The sequence below is a fragment of the Sorex fumeus genome, unplaced genomic scaffold (genome assembly GCF_029834395.1).
Source record: "Sorex fumeus unplaced genomic scaffold, SorFum_2.1 ptg000246l, whole genome shotgun sequence".
NCBI classification, from domain to species: domain Eukaryota; kingdom Metazoa; phylum Chordata; class Mammalia; order Eulipotyphla; family Soricidae; genus Sorex; species Sorex fumeus.
Genome location: NW_026606303.1, coordinates 449948 through 465228, shown reverse-complemented (window position 1 = coordinate 465228; position 15281 = coordinate 449948). Strand labels below are relative to the sequence as shown.

Genomic DNA, 15281 nt, shown 5'->3' with positions numbered 1-15281 from the left:
AGCCGGAACACGGCGGCAAGTACACAGAGACACAGCATGCAGGGAGCGAGCGTGGAAGAGGGCGAGGGCGCCCGGGTACCAACCTGCCGCTCTCGGCCCGCTTTGCATTCTCTAACTCCTGAATCTGCCGCTCAGTCACCTGGAGCTGCTGCCTGAGCTTCTCCATTTCCAATTTACCTTCGGAACTGGCCTTCCAGAGCCCATCGAACTGCAAGAGCTTCTGCTGGGTGGCCTCCAGCTGTGCCGTGGCGTTGGCCAGCGCCTGGGGCTTGCTGACTACACATGGCCCGCAACCCCTCCAGGTGCTTTACCTTCGTCTCCGCCTCCTGCAGCTTGTTCAGGGCGTCCTCCATCTCCACTAGGTGCTGGTCCTTGCTCTGGTCGAGCTTGGCCCGCGCGGCCTCCAGGCTGTTCTTCTGCTCCTGGGCCGTCCTGACCAGCCGCGACCTGAGCGTCTGCAGCTCAGAGGCGTGCGCTGCACGCTCAGCCGCCAGCTGGGCCTTCAGGTTCTCCACCTCCTGCTGGTACTCGAACTGCAGCCTCTCCATCTGCATCTTGAGCTCGGCCAGCTCGGCCGCCTCGGCGCCCACGCCCCGGCTCACGGCCGCCTTCGGCTCGCCCATGGCCTGTTGGTGCGGGGCGATGGCCGTCTCCAGCTTGGACTTCCACAGGGCGATCACGTCCGCGTTCTCCTTGTTGGCATGGTCCAGCTTGGTTCTCAGCCCCTCGTTCTCCTTGGCGAGCTTCTCGGAGGCCGCCTGCAGGGCCTTCACCTCCTTCTGGTGGGAAAACAAAATTTCCATGAGCTTAAAACAGGAAGGAAAAGAAGCAGAAACAGAAATTATTCTTTTGCAAACTGTTTGCTTCTTCTTGTTTTAAGGAATACCTTCAAAAAACTGGGGTTCTAAAGGATTTGATTTGTGCTGCTCGACTGAAAATCAAAGCTGAGGCAAAGGCGTAGACCCAACTGTCAGAACGAGAGAAAAACGCTCATCAACAGCAGCCTCCAGCCCCAAGGAGCAGAGGTGCCTCAGCCGGGCCCTGCCAGGTGCATGACCCCTGGTATCCCTGTCTGATTCGGAGTCTCCAGCAGAAGTGGTCCCGGCGGGGTCGGCCAGGCCACCCCGCATCCTTGCCTGCACCCTGCAAGTCTCTGGGACCTGCCCGGGCTTTACCTCCAGGTCGCCTTTGGTGATGGACTCCTCTTCGACTCGGAACTGGAGGTCCTCCACTTTCCTGTGGGGGAGAGGGAGAGTTGTGAGGGGCGTCACTGCTGCCCCCCATGAGGGCCACCACCCTGTAGATGCGTGCCCGACCCAGCCCCCGGCTCCACACACAGGAGGGCTGAGAGAGTCAGCGAGGGCCAGAGAGAGAGTACAGCGGGCAGGGCGTTTGTCTTGCACGTGGCCGACCCGGGTTCAATTCCCAGCATCCCATTATGGTCCCTTGGGCAATGCCAGGAGTAATTCCTGATTGCCGAGGCAGGAATAACCCCAGAGCATCACTGGGTTGACCCAAAAAGAAAAAAGAGAAAGTCAGCTAGTCCCCTCGGCTGCGAGCACTGGGTGGGACCCGCAGGCTACAGGAGGAAGCTCTTTCGAGCCAACGCCAGGCGCAGTGTCATATCAGCCTTTTCTGCCTCGCAGCTAACAGAGGTCATTAAAGACTGACCCGGGGCGCATACTAGTTCCTGTCAGCCAGCTCCTGTCCCCACATCGGGACAACAACGGAGCCCCTGGGGGAGAAGCAGCAAACGACTCGGGGCTGGGGGGGGGGGCAGGAGGGGCTCCCAGGGGATGTGGAGTGTTCGGCATGTGCAGCTGAGGAGCTGAGCCGGGTACTGGCAGTGCGCCTGGGCACCACACTGCCGGGAGCCCATCTGAGAAGACCGTCTTGGCCGGCACCCCGTGTCCGTCTGTCTGCAGCCTGGCCTGAGCCCTGCCTGTCTGCTGCCGTGCCCCATGGGTGCTGCGGGTTTCCTCCCGCCCAGGATTAACCCCAGGGACTCCCACAGGGCCCCACTGGGATACGACAGTTCCCAGCCACCCAGCACATGTCTCCGGAACACCAGGCCACGTGGACACAGCAGTGAGGGCCGGGGGTGCCTGGGCTCCAGTGAGCTCCCCCCATTCCTCCCCATGAGGCCACGCTCAGGACTGGGCACCCGGTGGTTTCTGGTTCTCACAGCCCTGGAAGGCCGGCGCGCCCCGCCCGAGGCAGTTCCCCAGCTTGGGGCACGGCCTCACCTCTTCTCCTCCTCCAGCTGGTTCAGCAGCTCCACCTTCTCCCGGTCGCTCGCTTCCAGCATGGCCCGCTGCTTGTCCATCTTGGCCCCTAGCTCCAGGACGTGCTGTGGAGGCAACTGTGCGTGAGTGTCCTCGCCCGCCCCCGACAACCCTCTGTGGGCTGGCACCGCCACCTGCCACCGCGGCACACTGAACGCGTCTCCCACATAAGCTGCAGCGTTTCTGGAAGGCCGGAAGGGAACCACACCACGAAAGCACCAGCGGGGACAACTTGGCGCTCCCGGAACCCCCACGGGGTGAGGATAAGGGGCATGTGATCAAACCACGCGCCGGATGCCACCGCAACGACGGCAGACGGGGACCCATGGCCTCTCCCTGCACTGCCTGCACCAATGTCGCGCCCAGCATTTGCCGCAAGTGTCTCTTGGCCCCGGCACTGTCGTCTGCACAGACGTTACCTGGTCGTGCCCGTCCCGGCCAGGGCCAGCTCCTGCTCTATCACCCCCACATGGCTCGTGGCCTTGGCCACCTCCACCCTCTCCAGGTCCCGCTGGGCCAGCAGCTGCTGAATGTGCTGCTGCTTCTCCTTCAGTGCCTCTTGGAGGGCAGTGGTGCTGGAGATCTTGCAGGCATAGCGAGAGGAGGTTTCTGGCAACTGCAAAGGAAAAAGAGACGTGAAGGGGGTGGGGGTGGCGGACGCGGGCATGCACACGGCTATCCTCAGCAAAGCAGATGGAGCAGCGCTGCATCCGTGCATATGGGCCAGCGACTCTTAGCAGAAGCATCTTGAAACCTTCCCGAAGATCCTTGGACAGGACCTGAGCTCCACTGACGGGCTTCGTGGGAATCCAGAGACTCTTCTGGAGAGCCGGAGGCAGCCCCCTCCACAGCCCACTCTGGCTTGAGCTTCCTTAAGGCTGAGCCCTTGGCATGAGCTTGAGGCCGGCTCCAGCATCTTCAGCCTTGCAGGTCCGTCTGGGTCTCCCAGGGCAGCCTGGCCCTTCTCTCTTCCTCTTCCTTCCAGCTCACCTCGCTCTCCCCAGCACCCGCCCCAGGCCTGAATAGCACTAACCAGAGACTCTTGTCTCTGGGAATGGCCTCGTGCCCCTGAGGGTCACTAGGTGTGACCCCATAAAAGACCCCTGTGCCATCTGCCTTTGAAAGTGGGGGATGAGAGGCTAGAATGGTAAAGTTGCGGGGAAGGCGCTGGCCTTGCACGCCGCTGCCCCAGCTGGATCCCAGGTACCCACCCCATAGGGTCCCGAGCCCACCAGGAGTGAGTCCTGAGTGCAGAGCCCGGAGGAAGTCCTGAGCATTGCTGGGGTGTGGCCCAAAATCCAGGAAAAAAAGGAACAAGTGGTGGGTGAGCATGTGTGAGGGCTCACGCCCAGCGAGCAGGACCGCAAGGGCAGCTCAGGGGAAGACCAAGCACAAAGGGAAGGAGAGAAGAGGCAAAGACAGCGAGGAGGGGAGGGGAGTGGGCTGGAGGGCCGCGGGGACCGGGGGTCCTGTCCGTTCTGTCCTGGGCTCGTGGTCGCTCATGGTCGCTCTGCAGACCCAGTTTCCTTGCGGCACAACGGCCCCTGCAGGCAGGGACACAGCGGGACCTGGTCTTCATTCTTCAGGCACACGGTGGCGGGGGCTGGGGCGGGGGTGGCCGAGGACGTCCGCTCCTTCTGCCCGGCCACGCCTGACCCATCGCCCTGCTCTTGCCGCTTCCCTGCGTCATCTGAGCTGCTGCCAATTGCCTGCTGACTGACGGGCCCAGCAGGGCCCAGGCTGTCCACTGCTGCTTTGCCTGCTGCGAGCTCTCGAGCTACCTGGTTCTGTCCGGGGAGCGGCTCATCCTTGCCTCTGCGTAAGGATCTGGCCGTGACTTCCCAATACACTTAAAGTATATTGGTCAGATTAAAAGCCCGGCAAGCTACCGAGAGTATTCGATATGCCAGACACAGTAACAATAAAGTTTCCAATGGAGACGTTACTGGGGCCACTAGAGCAAATCGACGATCAACGGGAGGGCCTTTACTTGCTTTACTTATTAAATGCTCTCCCCAGGGCCAAAGAGTCTATTGTGGGGTGGGGGGGGGGGTGGGGGAAGGTACTTTCAGAGGTTCAAGATCCAGCAACGTCAGGAGTGACACCACCCCCCTGCAGAGAGCCAGGAATAAGCCCTGAGCACCCCTGAGTGTGGCCCCAAAACCAAATAATAAATAAATAAAATTTCTAGGAGCACACGAGCTCTCGGGCCCAGCCATGTGCAGTGCTGCCGGGAAGTGCACTCAACTCTGATTTCAAGGGGTGGCTGGGAAGAGCTTGACAGCCTTGGGGGTCTCCAACAAGACCTGGGCTCAAACCCCCTCCACCAGGAGCAGCCCCCAAGCACCACGCCTGGAGTCCCTGAGCACTGCCAGGTGAGCCCCTCAGTACCAAAGAGCAAAAATAAAAACTAGGAAAGGCGGGCGGCGGTGTTCCCTGAGCCTCCTGGCCTGAGTGGTGGGGCACGCACGCGCTTCCTGGGCCCGAGACAGCTCCCTGAGGAAACCAGCCCGGGAGCGAACGGCTTCTTTCAGCCAACCGTGGAGACGAACGAGACTGCGAGTTCAGGCGCCGGAGCAGGGAGAAAGCAGCACCCCTGGTATGGGGGGAGGCGGTGCTGAGGGGCTGGGCAAGGTCGGGGCCACAAGCTGAACTCAGGATGTTGATGCCAAAGCCTCTGCCCTGCGCGTGGTGTGTGAGGCCCCAGGCTCCATGCCAGCAAGGCCAGCCCCTCTGTGGGAGCCTGGTACCTCAGAGAGCAACTCAGCCAACAAGCGAACCGGGAGGCTCCCACAGGGCACGCCCGGACCTGTGTGCATGTATGTATGCATGCACGTACGTTCCTCTGGGCATGTCTACACACACCTGTGTGCACACGCGCATTGTGTCTATGCAGGTACGTGCCTGTGTGTACACACCCATAAGCCTGTGTATATACGGTATGCACTACGTGTCCATGTATGAGTCGCTGTGTGTGTGTGAACGCTTGTGTGTGCACGTATGGAATTACATTGTCGAGGTATACTTCCATGAAGCCACACAGACTCATTCTATATTCCTGTCATATGTGCTAACGGTGATGTGCAGTGTAGGAGTGAGCTCCGCCCTGCGTAAAGATATGCAAGGCAGGGGCCAAAGGGCTGGAGAGCGAAGCCCCAGCGCTGCCCAGGCTCAATCCCGGAGGCCGCCAGGAATAATCCCGAGCACAGAAGCGAGAGAAAGCCCTGGGCTCTGCCAGGTGTGACCCCAGAACAGAACAAAACAAGACAGCGGGGGGAGGCTGGAGATACGGCTCAGGCGTGGGGCTCTTGCTCGGAGGTGGGAGGCCCGGCTCAACCCCAGCACTGCAAACGGCCCCTTGAACCACTGCAGGGTGTGGCCCACAGTCAAGCAGAAAAACAAAACCAAATTCCACAAATGGGCTGGCTCGCGAGGGAAGGAGAGGGGCTTCTGAGTCTGCTCCCCTCCTGAATGGCGAGTCGAGGGGAAGGAGGAGTCGGACGTGAGGATGGAGGCAGGGCAGGGAAACCTGGTGGTGGTCGAGCAAGACAGGACTGGCCCCAGGCCTGTGCCCACGGCGCGCGGCCTCCTGGCTCCTGTTCCCGTGTCGTCTGTTTTGTATCTTCCGTTGCACACACACTCACTCCCTCCTCTTCCGCATCGAGGGTCAATGCAGGGAGCAGAGGGGGCGGCAGGAAGCGCAGCCCCCAGCAAAGCCAGGCCCCCGGGACACATCTCCATCGTGGGCCCGTTTCCCTGTGGGCAATATCTCAGGACACCCTTGCACATTCAGACACACTTTAGTGTTTATGACTCAGAGAGACGTGAGGGGAGAAGCCACGAGGCCCCAGCTTTGACTTGCGGCCCCGCAATGGACAGAAGTCAAGGCCCCTCTGCATGTTTACAGGGGTGCAGAGGGACAGGAGGGAGCAGGGAGGGACGGAGAGAGCAAACAAGCAACGCCAAGCGCCAAGCATTCCCCAGAGTCTCTGGGTCCCGCTCTGACCCTCCGACGCCCCCTTCAGCTCCCCCACTTCATCCCTAAGGCGGCCTGTGCCCTGAGCACCCGAGGAAAGGCCCATCCCTGCTCCTGTCACCGGTGGTGGCTGGGAAGCCACTCGCCTGCCCCCCCGGAGCTGCTCAGCCCACCCAGTCCTGCTCCGCCTCTCACCCCTGGGGCCGTGGGAGTCTGTGGGGGACCGAGCACCGCGCGGGGTGGGGGGAGCTTCTTACTAGTCCCACGCGGCTGAGCCTGCTGCTCACGGATGAGGCCACGGAGCTCACGGAGCTGAGCGAGGAGGCCGACGGGCGGCGCTTCAGGCTGGCGGGGGTGGTGGCCATCACACGCCTTGCGGGGGCCGCCTTGGCCTTGGCCGGCGTCGTGGAGGGGAAGCCGATCTTGGTGACTTTGTGAATGGGAGCGAACAAGCCATACTTGGGCTGACACTGGAAGTACCTGCGACAACGAGGAGGGGGGGACAAAAGACCCCTTTGGCAAGAGAGACAGGCGCCGACCGAGGCGTCCACTGAGTCCCACAGTCTCACACGCCCACAGACTAACACGCTCCCACAGCCCCACACTCCCACACACTCACACCCCAACAAACACTCCCACACTCTCACACCCCAACCAACAGTCCCACACTCTCACACTCCCACTCACCCCAACAAACACACTCACACCCCAACCAACACTCCCACATTTCCACAGCACCACACTCACACACACTCACTCCCCAACAAACATCATACCCTCACACAGCCCCCCCCACACTCTCACCCAACAAACACACACTCACACCCCAACCAACACAAACTCACACTCATACCCCAACCAACACTCCCACACACTCACACCCCAACAAACACACACTCACACCCCAACAAACACACACTCACATCCCAACAAACACTCCCACACTCACCCCAAGAAACACACACACTCACAACCCAACCAACATTCCCACACTCTCACACTCCCACTCCAACAAACACACACACCACAACAAACACTCCCACATTTCTACAGCCCCACACTCACACATACTCAGTCCCCAACAAACATCATACCCTCCCACAGCCCCACACTCACACACACTCTCACCCAACAAACACACACACTCACACCCCCAACCAAAACTCCCAAACACTCACACCCCAACCAACACACACTCACACTTACACCCCAACCAACACTCTCACACACTCACACCCCAACAAGTACACACTCAGCCCCCAACCAACACTCCCAAACTCTCACACTCCCACACCAAACAAACACACACTCACACCCCAAAAAACACTCCCACATGTCCACAGCCCAAGTCACTCACACTCACTCCCCAACAAACACTCCCACACTCACCCCAAGAAGCAAACACTCTCACACCCCAACCAACACTCCCAAACTCTCACACTCCCACCCCAACAAACACACACACCACAACAAACACTCCCACATTTCCACAGTCCCACACTCACACACACTCACACCCCAACCAACACTCCCACACTCCCAATGTCCCACACTCACAAACACACCCCCTAAAAAACACACTCACACTCACACTCCCACAGTCACACACTCATATACACACCCCTCATACATATATATCCACACCCCAACAAATACTCCCACATTTCCTCAGCCCCACACTCACACCCCAACAAAAATACACTCACACTCACACCCCAACCAACACTCCCACACTCCCACAGCCCCACAGTCACACACACGCACACCCCAACCAACACTTGCACGCTCTCAAACCAACAATGACACGCTCTCATTCCCTCACAAACATGCTCACACCCCCACCAACACTCACATGCTCATGCCCTCACCAACACTCTCACAGCCCCACACTCACACACTCACATACACACACCCTCATACATACATATCCACACTCCGAAGCACACACATTCATACGTTCACACGCACACTCCCTCGCACGCCTCCCACCCGCACCGCGCAAACCAAGGGCGATTCCAAGCAGCCTCCCCAGAATCTGAAGGGCGACAGCAGGCCCGGGGGGTTCCTGCGGGCCGAGCACAGCTGCATGTGGGAGCCCCAGGCTGTCCCCACATCCCTGCAGGGTCCCCGAGTGACACCGGAAGTGGCCCCGCCTAAGAAGCAAGTGAAGTGGCCTGCAGTCCCCTCAGCGCCTCCCGGGCACCGTGCATTGCCCCAGGCTGTGTGTGGGGGGGGGGCAGGAGGACCCACCTCGTTCCGGCCACGGCGCCATCGTTCTTGCCCAGCGGCTTGTCCAGCTCCACGCCACACCAATCCCCCTTGGCGAAGTCCATCTCCCCGAGGAAGCGCACCACACCGGCCTCCACGCCTCCCACCTGCCGGAGGGACGCGGGTCAGGCACCCTGGACTGTGCACAGTGCCCCCACCCCCGCAAAGGAACATTCTGGCTTCAGAGTAGGGATTTCCTTAAGAAACCTCAAAGGTGAAGGTGCCACTTCCCCCCGCAACCCCTACAGCGTGAGCAGACGCTGCTGCTCAGTGTCCATGCAAGGCAGCGGCGTTCACACCCACTCGCTGACACCGGTGGCCTGGCTGACCATACCCCCAGGAATCTCTGACCCAGGCCAGCCACCTGGTGTGGCGAGGGGGTCGCTGCCCCGCAGGTGTGGGAGCGGAGCCGTGGCAACCCCAACGCTGGAGAACAATTAAGCCAGAAACCAGCTAAAGAAAAATGACTGTTCTCATATCTTAGCGGACTTCCATTTTCCAGTTCTCCTTCACTATGCCTTGGCTTCACGCTTTGCCCCTGGGACGCAGAGCAAAACAGAATCACAGCGTTGGACACTGACGGGAATGCTGACAAATAGAGCTGGAGCACTGGGGGAAGGGCACTTGCTTTGTGTGCGGCCACCCTGGGTTCAATCCTCAGCACCCAAGATGGTCCCCCTAGCCCGCCAAGACTGATTCCTGAGTGCAAAGCTTGAGTGACCCCAAAACCAAAAAGTCAAAACAGAAAGGAGAGAGAGAGAGAGAGAGAGAGAGAGAAAGAGAGAGAGAGAGATATCTCAACTAATAATGCCCGAGAGCGCGGTTTTCTTTTTTCGGGTCTGGGGTAGGACTGGGTTCACGTGCTCGGGGGTCACTCGCAGCACGAGGGGTAGCAGCGTCACCCAGGACTGTCTCTGCGAGTCCTGAAGTGCCATCTGCAAAGGCCCTGGCACAGCCTCCGTGGCCAGGCGTGGGCCCTGGGCACTGTGAGTGTGACAAGGAATAAAAGAACAAGAGACAGGTGGCTGGGGTGGCGGCCCTGGGCTGAGAAGAGGCTGCAAAGTTCCTGTCTCACAGCTGGTCATCGGCGAAGAATTTGGCACAAAACATGCCGTCCCCGACCCGGAAACAGCCTCCTCTAACAGGACAACTGGAAGCCAGTCAATTCTCTCAAGACCCTGGCGTCATATCCTGGAAATATCATCTGCCCAAAACTGCTGCAAGCCTGTCTCCAGAACATTCTGTCAGAGCTCAGCTGGAGAGAAGGGAAGTGATCTCCCAAGCTCAGGAGAACCACCGCACATCAGCCCGGAGAAGCTCTTCACGGTTGGGCTCTGAGACGCCACAGGATGGACAGAGTGACCTCCCGCTCTGAGATACCATAAGACTGACCAGAGCGACTGACTGTCCCGCTCTGCGACCCCTGCCTACTTGCGAGCATAGACGGGACTTGAGGTCAGAGCTGGGCATTTCCAGTGACCCCAATGAGGGTCCCTGAGTCTCCAAAGAGAACCAAAGTAGCACAAGCATGGGGGCAACCTGTCCACTGCCAGTGACAGGGAGTGCCAGGGGCAGGGGACCGTCTTCCACAGGCCTAAGTCTGGAACAGCCATGTCAGAGCCTTCGAAGGGCTCCTCGGAGGTCAGTCCCGTAAACATCGGGGCCAGCTGGCGCAGAACCTAGACTTCCTGTGCGCAGGGAAGAATGGGGCAAAGGGCAGGAGGCCCTTTGGAGAGCCGGGAGGGCGCCAGCCCTGCAGGGGAGCTTCGCCTCAGTGCCCCGAGGCCAGCCCCCACTCGCCACGGCCTCCTGACCCCGGCTGCATTAGGCCGTGGAGCGCCAAGCAAACCTTCCTTGAATTAGGAAAAAGACCAAAGAAAGTGTTTGGGTTTTCTTTATTCCCCCTTCTTCTTTCAGAAAACAGCCATTATGCTGGTTGTGGTCCCCCCAAAAAACCCTCAAAAACTTTTTTTTGAAAGGCGTGCTCTAGCTGAGGTATGGAGCGATGGAACAGCACAGTGGGCAGGGCGTTGGCCTTGCACACACCTGCCCAGATGTGGTCCCTGAGCACAGGGCCAGGAGTCAGCCCTGAGCACCACCACCAATAAATAAATAACTGATCAGAGTTATTCACCGCAAAGCCAGTGGCGGTGTCCCCGCTCCCTTGTTCCAACGACACTGGTGTCCCTGTGTCCGGGTGTGGACGGTTGTAAATGCAAGTTAAAAAAAAAAAGTCTTTTTTCTTCTTTGGGTCTTTGGCTCACACCTGGCGATGCTCAGGGGTGACTCCTGGCTCTGCACTCAGGAATCATTCCTGCGATGCTTGGGGGACCCTATGGGATACCGGGGAACCCAGGTTTGCTGAGTGCAAGGCAAACGCCCTCTCTGCTGTTCTACTGCTCCAGCCCCCCAAACAGTCTTTAAACCGTGAGTCTCCTCCAGCTCCAATTCCCTCCCCGTGTTACTCTTTGGCCATCCCCGAACCCCGACCGTGACCCTCCAGAACTCTCCGAGGGCCACCCTGCGCCTGCAGGCGGGTCACCTCACTGCTCTCCTCTCCGGCCTCCACAGCTCGGACACTGGCCTGGCGGTGGCCATCCCTGTGGTCCCCGGGAAGCCACTGGCTCCGGGCCAGCCCCCAGTCTGTCCAGAGCCGCCCACCTCAGATGTCCCTGAGGGGACTTTTCCCGGCCGCTTCCCACGGGTTCTGAAAGCGTTACTGAGTGCTTCTGCTGGGGGAGAACAGTTGTCTACAGCCAAGCGCCTCTGCTTTGGGGACCTGTGCAGAGGAATGGGCTTGGGGTGGACTGAGGATGCCACGTGCAGGGACCTGGTGACCCCCACCAGAAACTCATCTCATGGGGGTGCCCCCTCGCCCCCACCTTCCAGTAGCTGCTCAGAGAAACCCAAGAGCAGGTGCTGAGTCTGAAGATCGAGCAACCAAGACAGCAAAACATACTCTTGAGAATGTTCGGGAGACGGGTCCCGACCCGTGGCCTACTCAGGGTCCATCCCCGACACCCCAGATGGTCCCCTGAGCCCTACCAGGAGTGATCCCTGAGTTCACCACCAGGAGGAAGCCCTGAGCACGGCCAGGTGTGGCCCAAACACCAAACCACACACGTTTGGAGAGACGGCTCAGGGCTTGCGCACAGCCGGGCACGGAATGGCCCGGAGCGGCTCGGGGTGAGCCCTGTGACGCCCCAAACACAAACATCAGAAACCAGAGAAATGGAACCGATTTCCAAATTTGTTCGTTGGTTTGTTTTCTGAGTCACAGTCAGAGTGCTCAGGGCTTACTTCTGGCTTGGTGCTCAGGGATCACTCCGGGATGTGCTTGGGAGACTGTACATGGGACCAAGACTTAAACCCCAGGTCAGAGGCGTGCAAAGCACGCGGCCTCCCCACGGCATGACCCCTCCATCCTGTTTTGGCTAAACTGGTAAAACTGGCAGCATCCCCGCACGCATCCATCACGCTGGAAACTGCAGGACCAGGCGTTCCGGCTGCTCGTCCTTCCACCCAAACCGCGAGTCTGCAAAACCTGATGGACCAGACAGGTGAATGGACACCCACCCGCGACCGCTGCCCTCGGCACTCACCAGCACCCGGTCCCCGAGCTTCAGCTCCTGCTCCCCGTTCTTGAGGGAGCCAGTCTCCGAGAGGTTGGAGATGGACTCGCTGGCCGTCCTGGTCAGGTTGCTGATGTGAGGGGTGGCCGGTGCCTCCTTCGCGGAGGGCTGGGGTGCCTTCGGGGCGGCGGCAGGGGCCGGGGAGGCCAACAGGGGCGGTGTGGCCTGGGCAGCAGGCGCTGGCTGCAGGCCGTTGGTCTCATCGTCGGCCTGCCAGCTCCTGCTCAGCTTGGACGGCCGGGTGAAGATGCCCTTCAGCGGCTCGCACTGGAAGTAGCGCACACCCGCCACCGAGCCGTCGTTCTTGCCGATGGGCTCGTCCAACACGATCCCGGCCCACTGACCAGGGGCAAACTGGGTTTCCCCGAGGAACTGGATGAATCCAGGCGTGTTCCCCTTCACCCAGACTCGTTCCCCGACCTGGAAGTCGTCCACAAACTCCTCCTGCGTCTCCGAGGAGGGGGCGCTGGGGGTTTTCTCCCCAGGCACGGACTTCTCAACGGGAGCAGCCGCTGGAACAGCAGAAAGGGTCAGAGGGTCAGAAGAGTCAGGAAGGGCCTGTCCAGGTACAGTTAAAGTGTGGTGGGGGGGGAGGGACACCCAGCAGTGCTTGGGGCTTCTCCCAGCCAATGCCGGGGGCTGCTTGTGGCGAAGCCTGGCCGGGCCCGCCGTGAAGGGGACGTGCCTACCTACTGCAGCATCCCAGGCCACAGTCATATTTGGGCAGCTGAGGGGAAATCTTTGGACACACCCCGTGATGCTAGGGACCAAGCCAGGCGAAAGCTCCAACCCAGTGTCTTATTTCTGAGGTGCCCACTGGCCCATCTTCTTTTTCTTTTGGGGGGGAGCACCCCAGCCAGTCCGCAGGGCCTATTTCTGGCTCTGCGCTCAGGGTCACTCATGTGAGGTTGAGGCTGGAGAGTCACATGGGGTGCCGGTTGCCCTCCCCACTGTCCTGTGGCTACGGCCGGCAATGAGGCCCTTTAGTCCAGGTGAGTCCACCTCCCTCAGCCTGTCCCCAAGCCCGGGTGAGGGGGTAGCAGTTAGGAGGGAGCGTGTTGGTCGCCTCAGCTGACACCAGTTGCCGTGACACTAAAGTCACAGAATGTGACACTCGTGTGTGAGAGCTGTCCCCAGAGCCATGAACGTGCCTACAGCTCAGGGAGCCCTTCCCGGGCGAGGACTCGGGAGGGGGTTCCCGGGTGGGAATGAGTCTCCCCTGGCCCGGGCTGAGCGCACTTACCGGCCGAGGGCGCCTTCAGGGCCCAGCTCCCATGCTTGAGGATCTTGGTGGGGGCCTTCAGCCCGCTGGGCCTCAGCAGACTCATGGTCAGGTGGTCAGACGCTGCCGCGGCCACTACCGGGCCCTGACCATCGAGCCCACTGTGGGGCCTTCTGAGGCGCACTCGTTCTCAGGGATAAATCTCTGAAGAGCAGAGGAGAGAGTCTGTCTCACGGGAGCGACCACAGCAGCTTCCGGAGCCCAGAGAGCTGCCAGTCTGACACTCGCCACCCCGAGTGCGACCCCCAGCCTCCCGCACAGCCCCCTGAGCCCACCAAGTGTCATTCCTGCGCAAAAACTCAATCCCAAACAGACAAACAAACAACTGCAGATTCGGGGCCAGAGGGCAGAGGGGACAGGTACTTGCCCTGCGGGCAGCTGACCCTCACGCCCTCCCTGGCATCACACCCACCCCCAAACACATTCAGGAGCCAGAAATCGTCCCTGAGCACTGCGAGTGTCACTGACCACCTCCCCGTCCAGACACTGACTAGCCGGGAGGCGACTCAGCAGTGATCGCTGGTCTTGTGTGTGCGTGTGTGCGTATGTGTGTGTGTGAGGCCCGGGGTTACACACAGAAGCTAAGGCAAGCAACACACACACTTTTTTCTATTGGCTGAGAACTGCCAGGGAAAAGGGCCCAGCAAGACTGCGCCAAAGGGGGGCTGGAGAGCGATAGCACAGTGGTAGGGCATTTGCCTTGCACGCAGCCGACCCAGGTTCGATTCCCAGCATCCCATATGGTCCCCTGAGCTCTGCCAGGACTGATTCCCGAGTGCAGACCCAGGAGTAAATCCTGTGCATCACCAGGTGTGACCCAGAAAGAAAAAAAAAATTGCGCCAAAGGGGAGCGAAGGAGGTTTTGGCGTTTCCTTCGTTCCCTGTGACGCTGCCCAAGTTTGATAACCACAAGCCAGTATTAACTCCATTTCTTAACCCACAGAACTGAGGCAGACATGTGGATGGGGGAAGCGTCGCCATGGCAATGGAACTCCGGGGAAGTCAACAAAAGCTTCATGGCCACCAAAAGACCACCTGAGGGCACGGGACCCAAGGTCTGGTCAAAATTAACCCACATTAGGAGGCCCAGAGCAGGCTGGACCCCCCGAGGGAATAGGAACAAAGGCCAGGAAAGGAATTTCTAAGAGGACCTTGGACCACTCAACTCTACCCCCTTGGCAACCACCCTAGCAACGGACTCTAGGTAGCTAGAAACTCCCACCAGGGGCAGCCTGGGGAAAACCCGAGATTAGGCCCCTTGAACCAAGGGAGGGCGCTCATGTGTGCCCGAGCCCAGGGACTGCTCTTGCCTACGAGGTCGGTCATGTCACGGGCTTCTCCCCTCCTGAGGTGTGGACTTTCGGACCGAACGCAACCAGGCAACCTAACGTGTTCAGTGGCTTTCTGCGCCTCTGGAGAAGCCGCACTCTCTCTCGAGCCTGTTACTCCCTCCCTCATTTCCCCTTCCTAAAAGCCTCCAAATAAAATGTTCCTGCTTCAAGCTCATCTCCTGAAATGCTTTTCTGCGAGAAGGACAAAGGCCCGGGGGCCTGAGGAGGTCGAGGATCGACTCCCTTTCCCTGAAAAGGGCAACCCCTCACTCCGGCCCGAGACCCCGGGAAGGCCTAGTGGGCGTCGTGGGGCTGGCAGGGCTCATCGCGCTCATCAGTGCCAGCGCTCCAGCCAGTCCCGGGGGAGTGACATCTTCTCCTCTGCTTCTCATCAGCCCCCATGAGGGCCCACTGACTTCAGAGTCATTCCATATTTAATAGAAAAGTCCGCAGGGGGCAGAGAGGCAGGACAGTGGGGAGGGCACTTGCCTTCTATCCAGTTGTCCT

General features: G+C 59.9%; 1 protein-coding gene across 1 annotated transcript in view; it reads right to left on the bottom strand.

Moving 5' to 3' along the window:
• Positions 1-13490, bottom strand: part of LOC130018280 (CAP-Gly domain-containing linker protein 1-like) — a 37565-nt gene extending 24075 nt beyond the window's left edge. The window contains 10 exon segments of the mRNA XM_056109006.1: positions 80-265; positions 267-782; positions 1179-1236; positions 2247-2350; positions 2705-2724; positions 2727-2901; positions 6519-6741; positions 8512-8636; positions 12132-12673; positions 13405-13490. Of these exon segments, the coding sequence (XP_055964981.1) occupies positions 80-265; positions 267-782; positions 1179-1236; positions 2247-2350; positions 2705-2724; positions 2727-2901; positions 6519-6741; positions 8512-8636; positions 12132-12673; positions 13405-13489 (2034 nt within the window). The 5' untranslated portion in view covers position 13490.
• Between the last annotated feature and the right edge of the window lie 1791 nt (positions 13491-15281).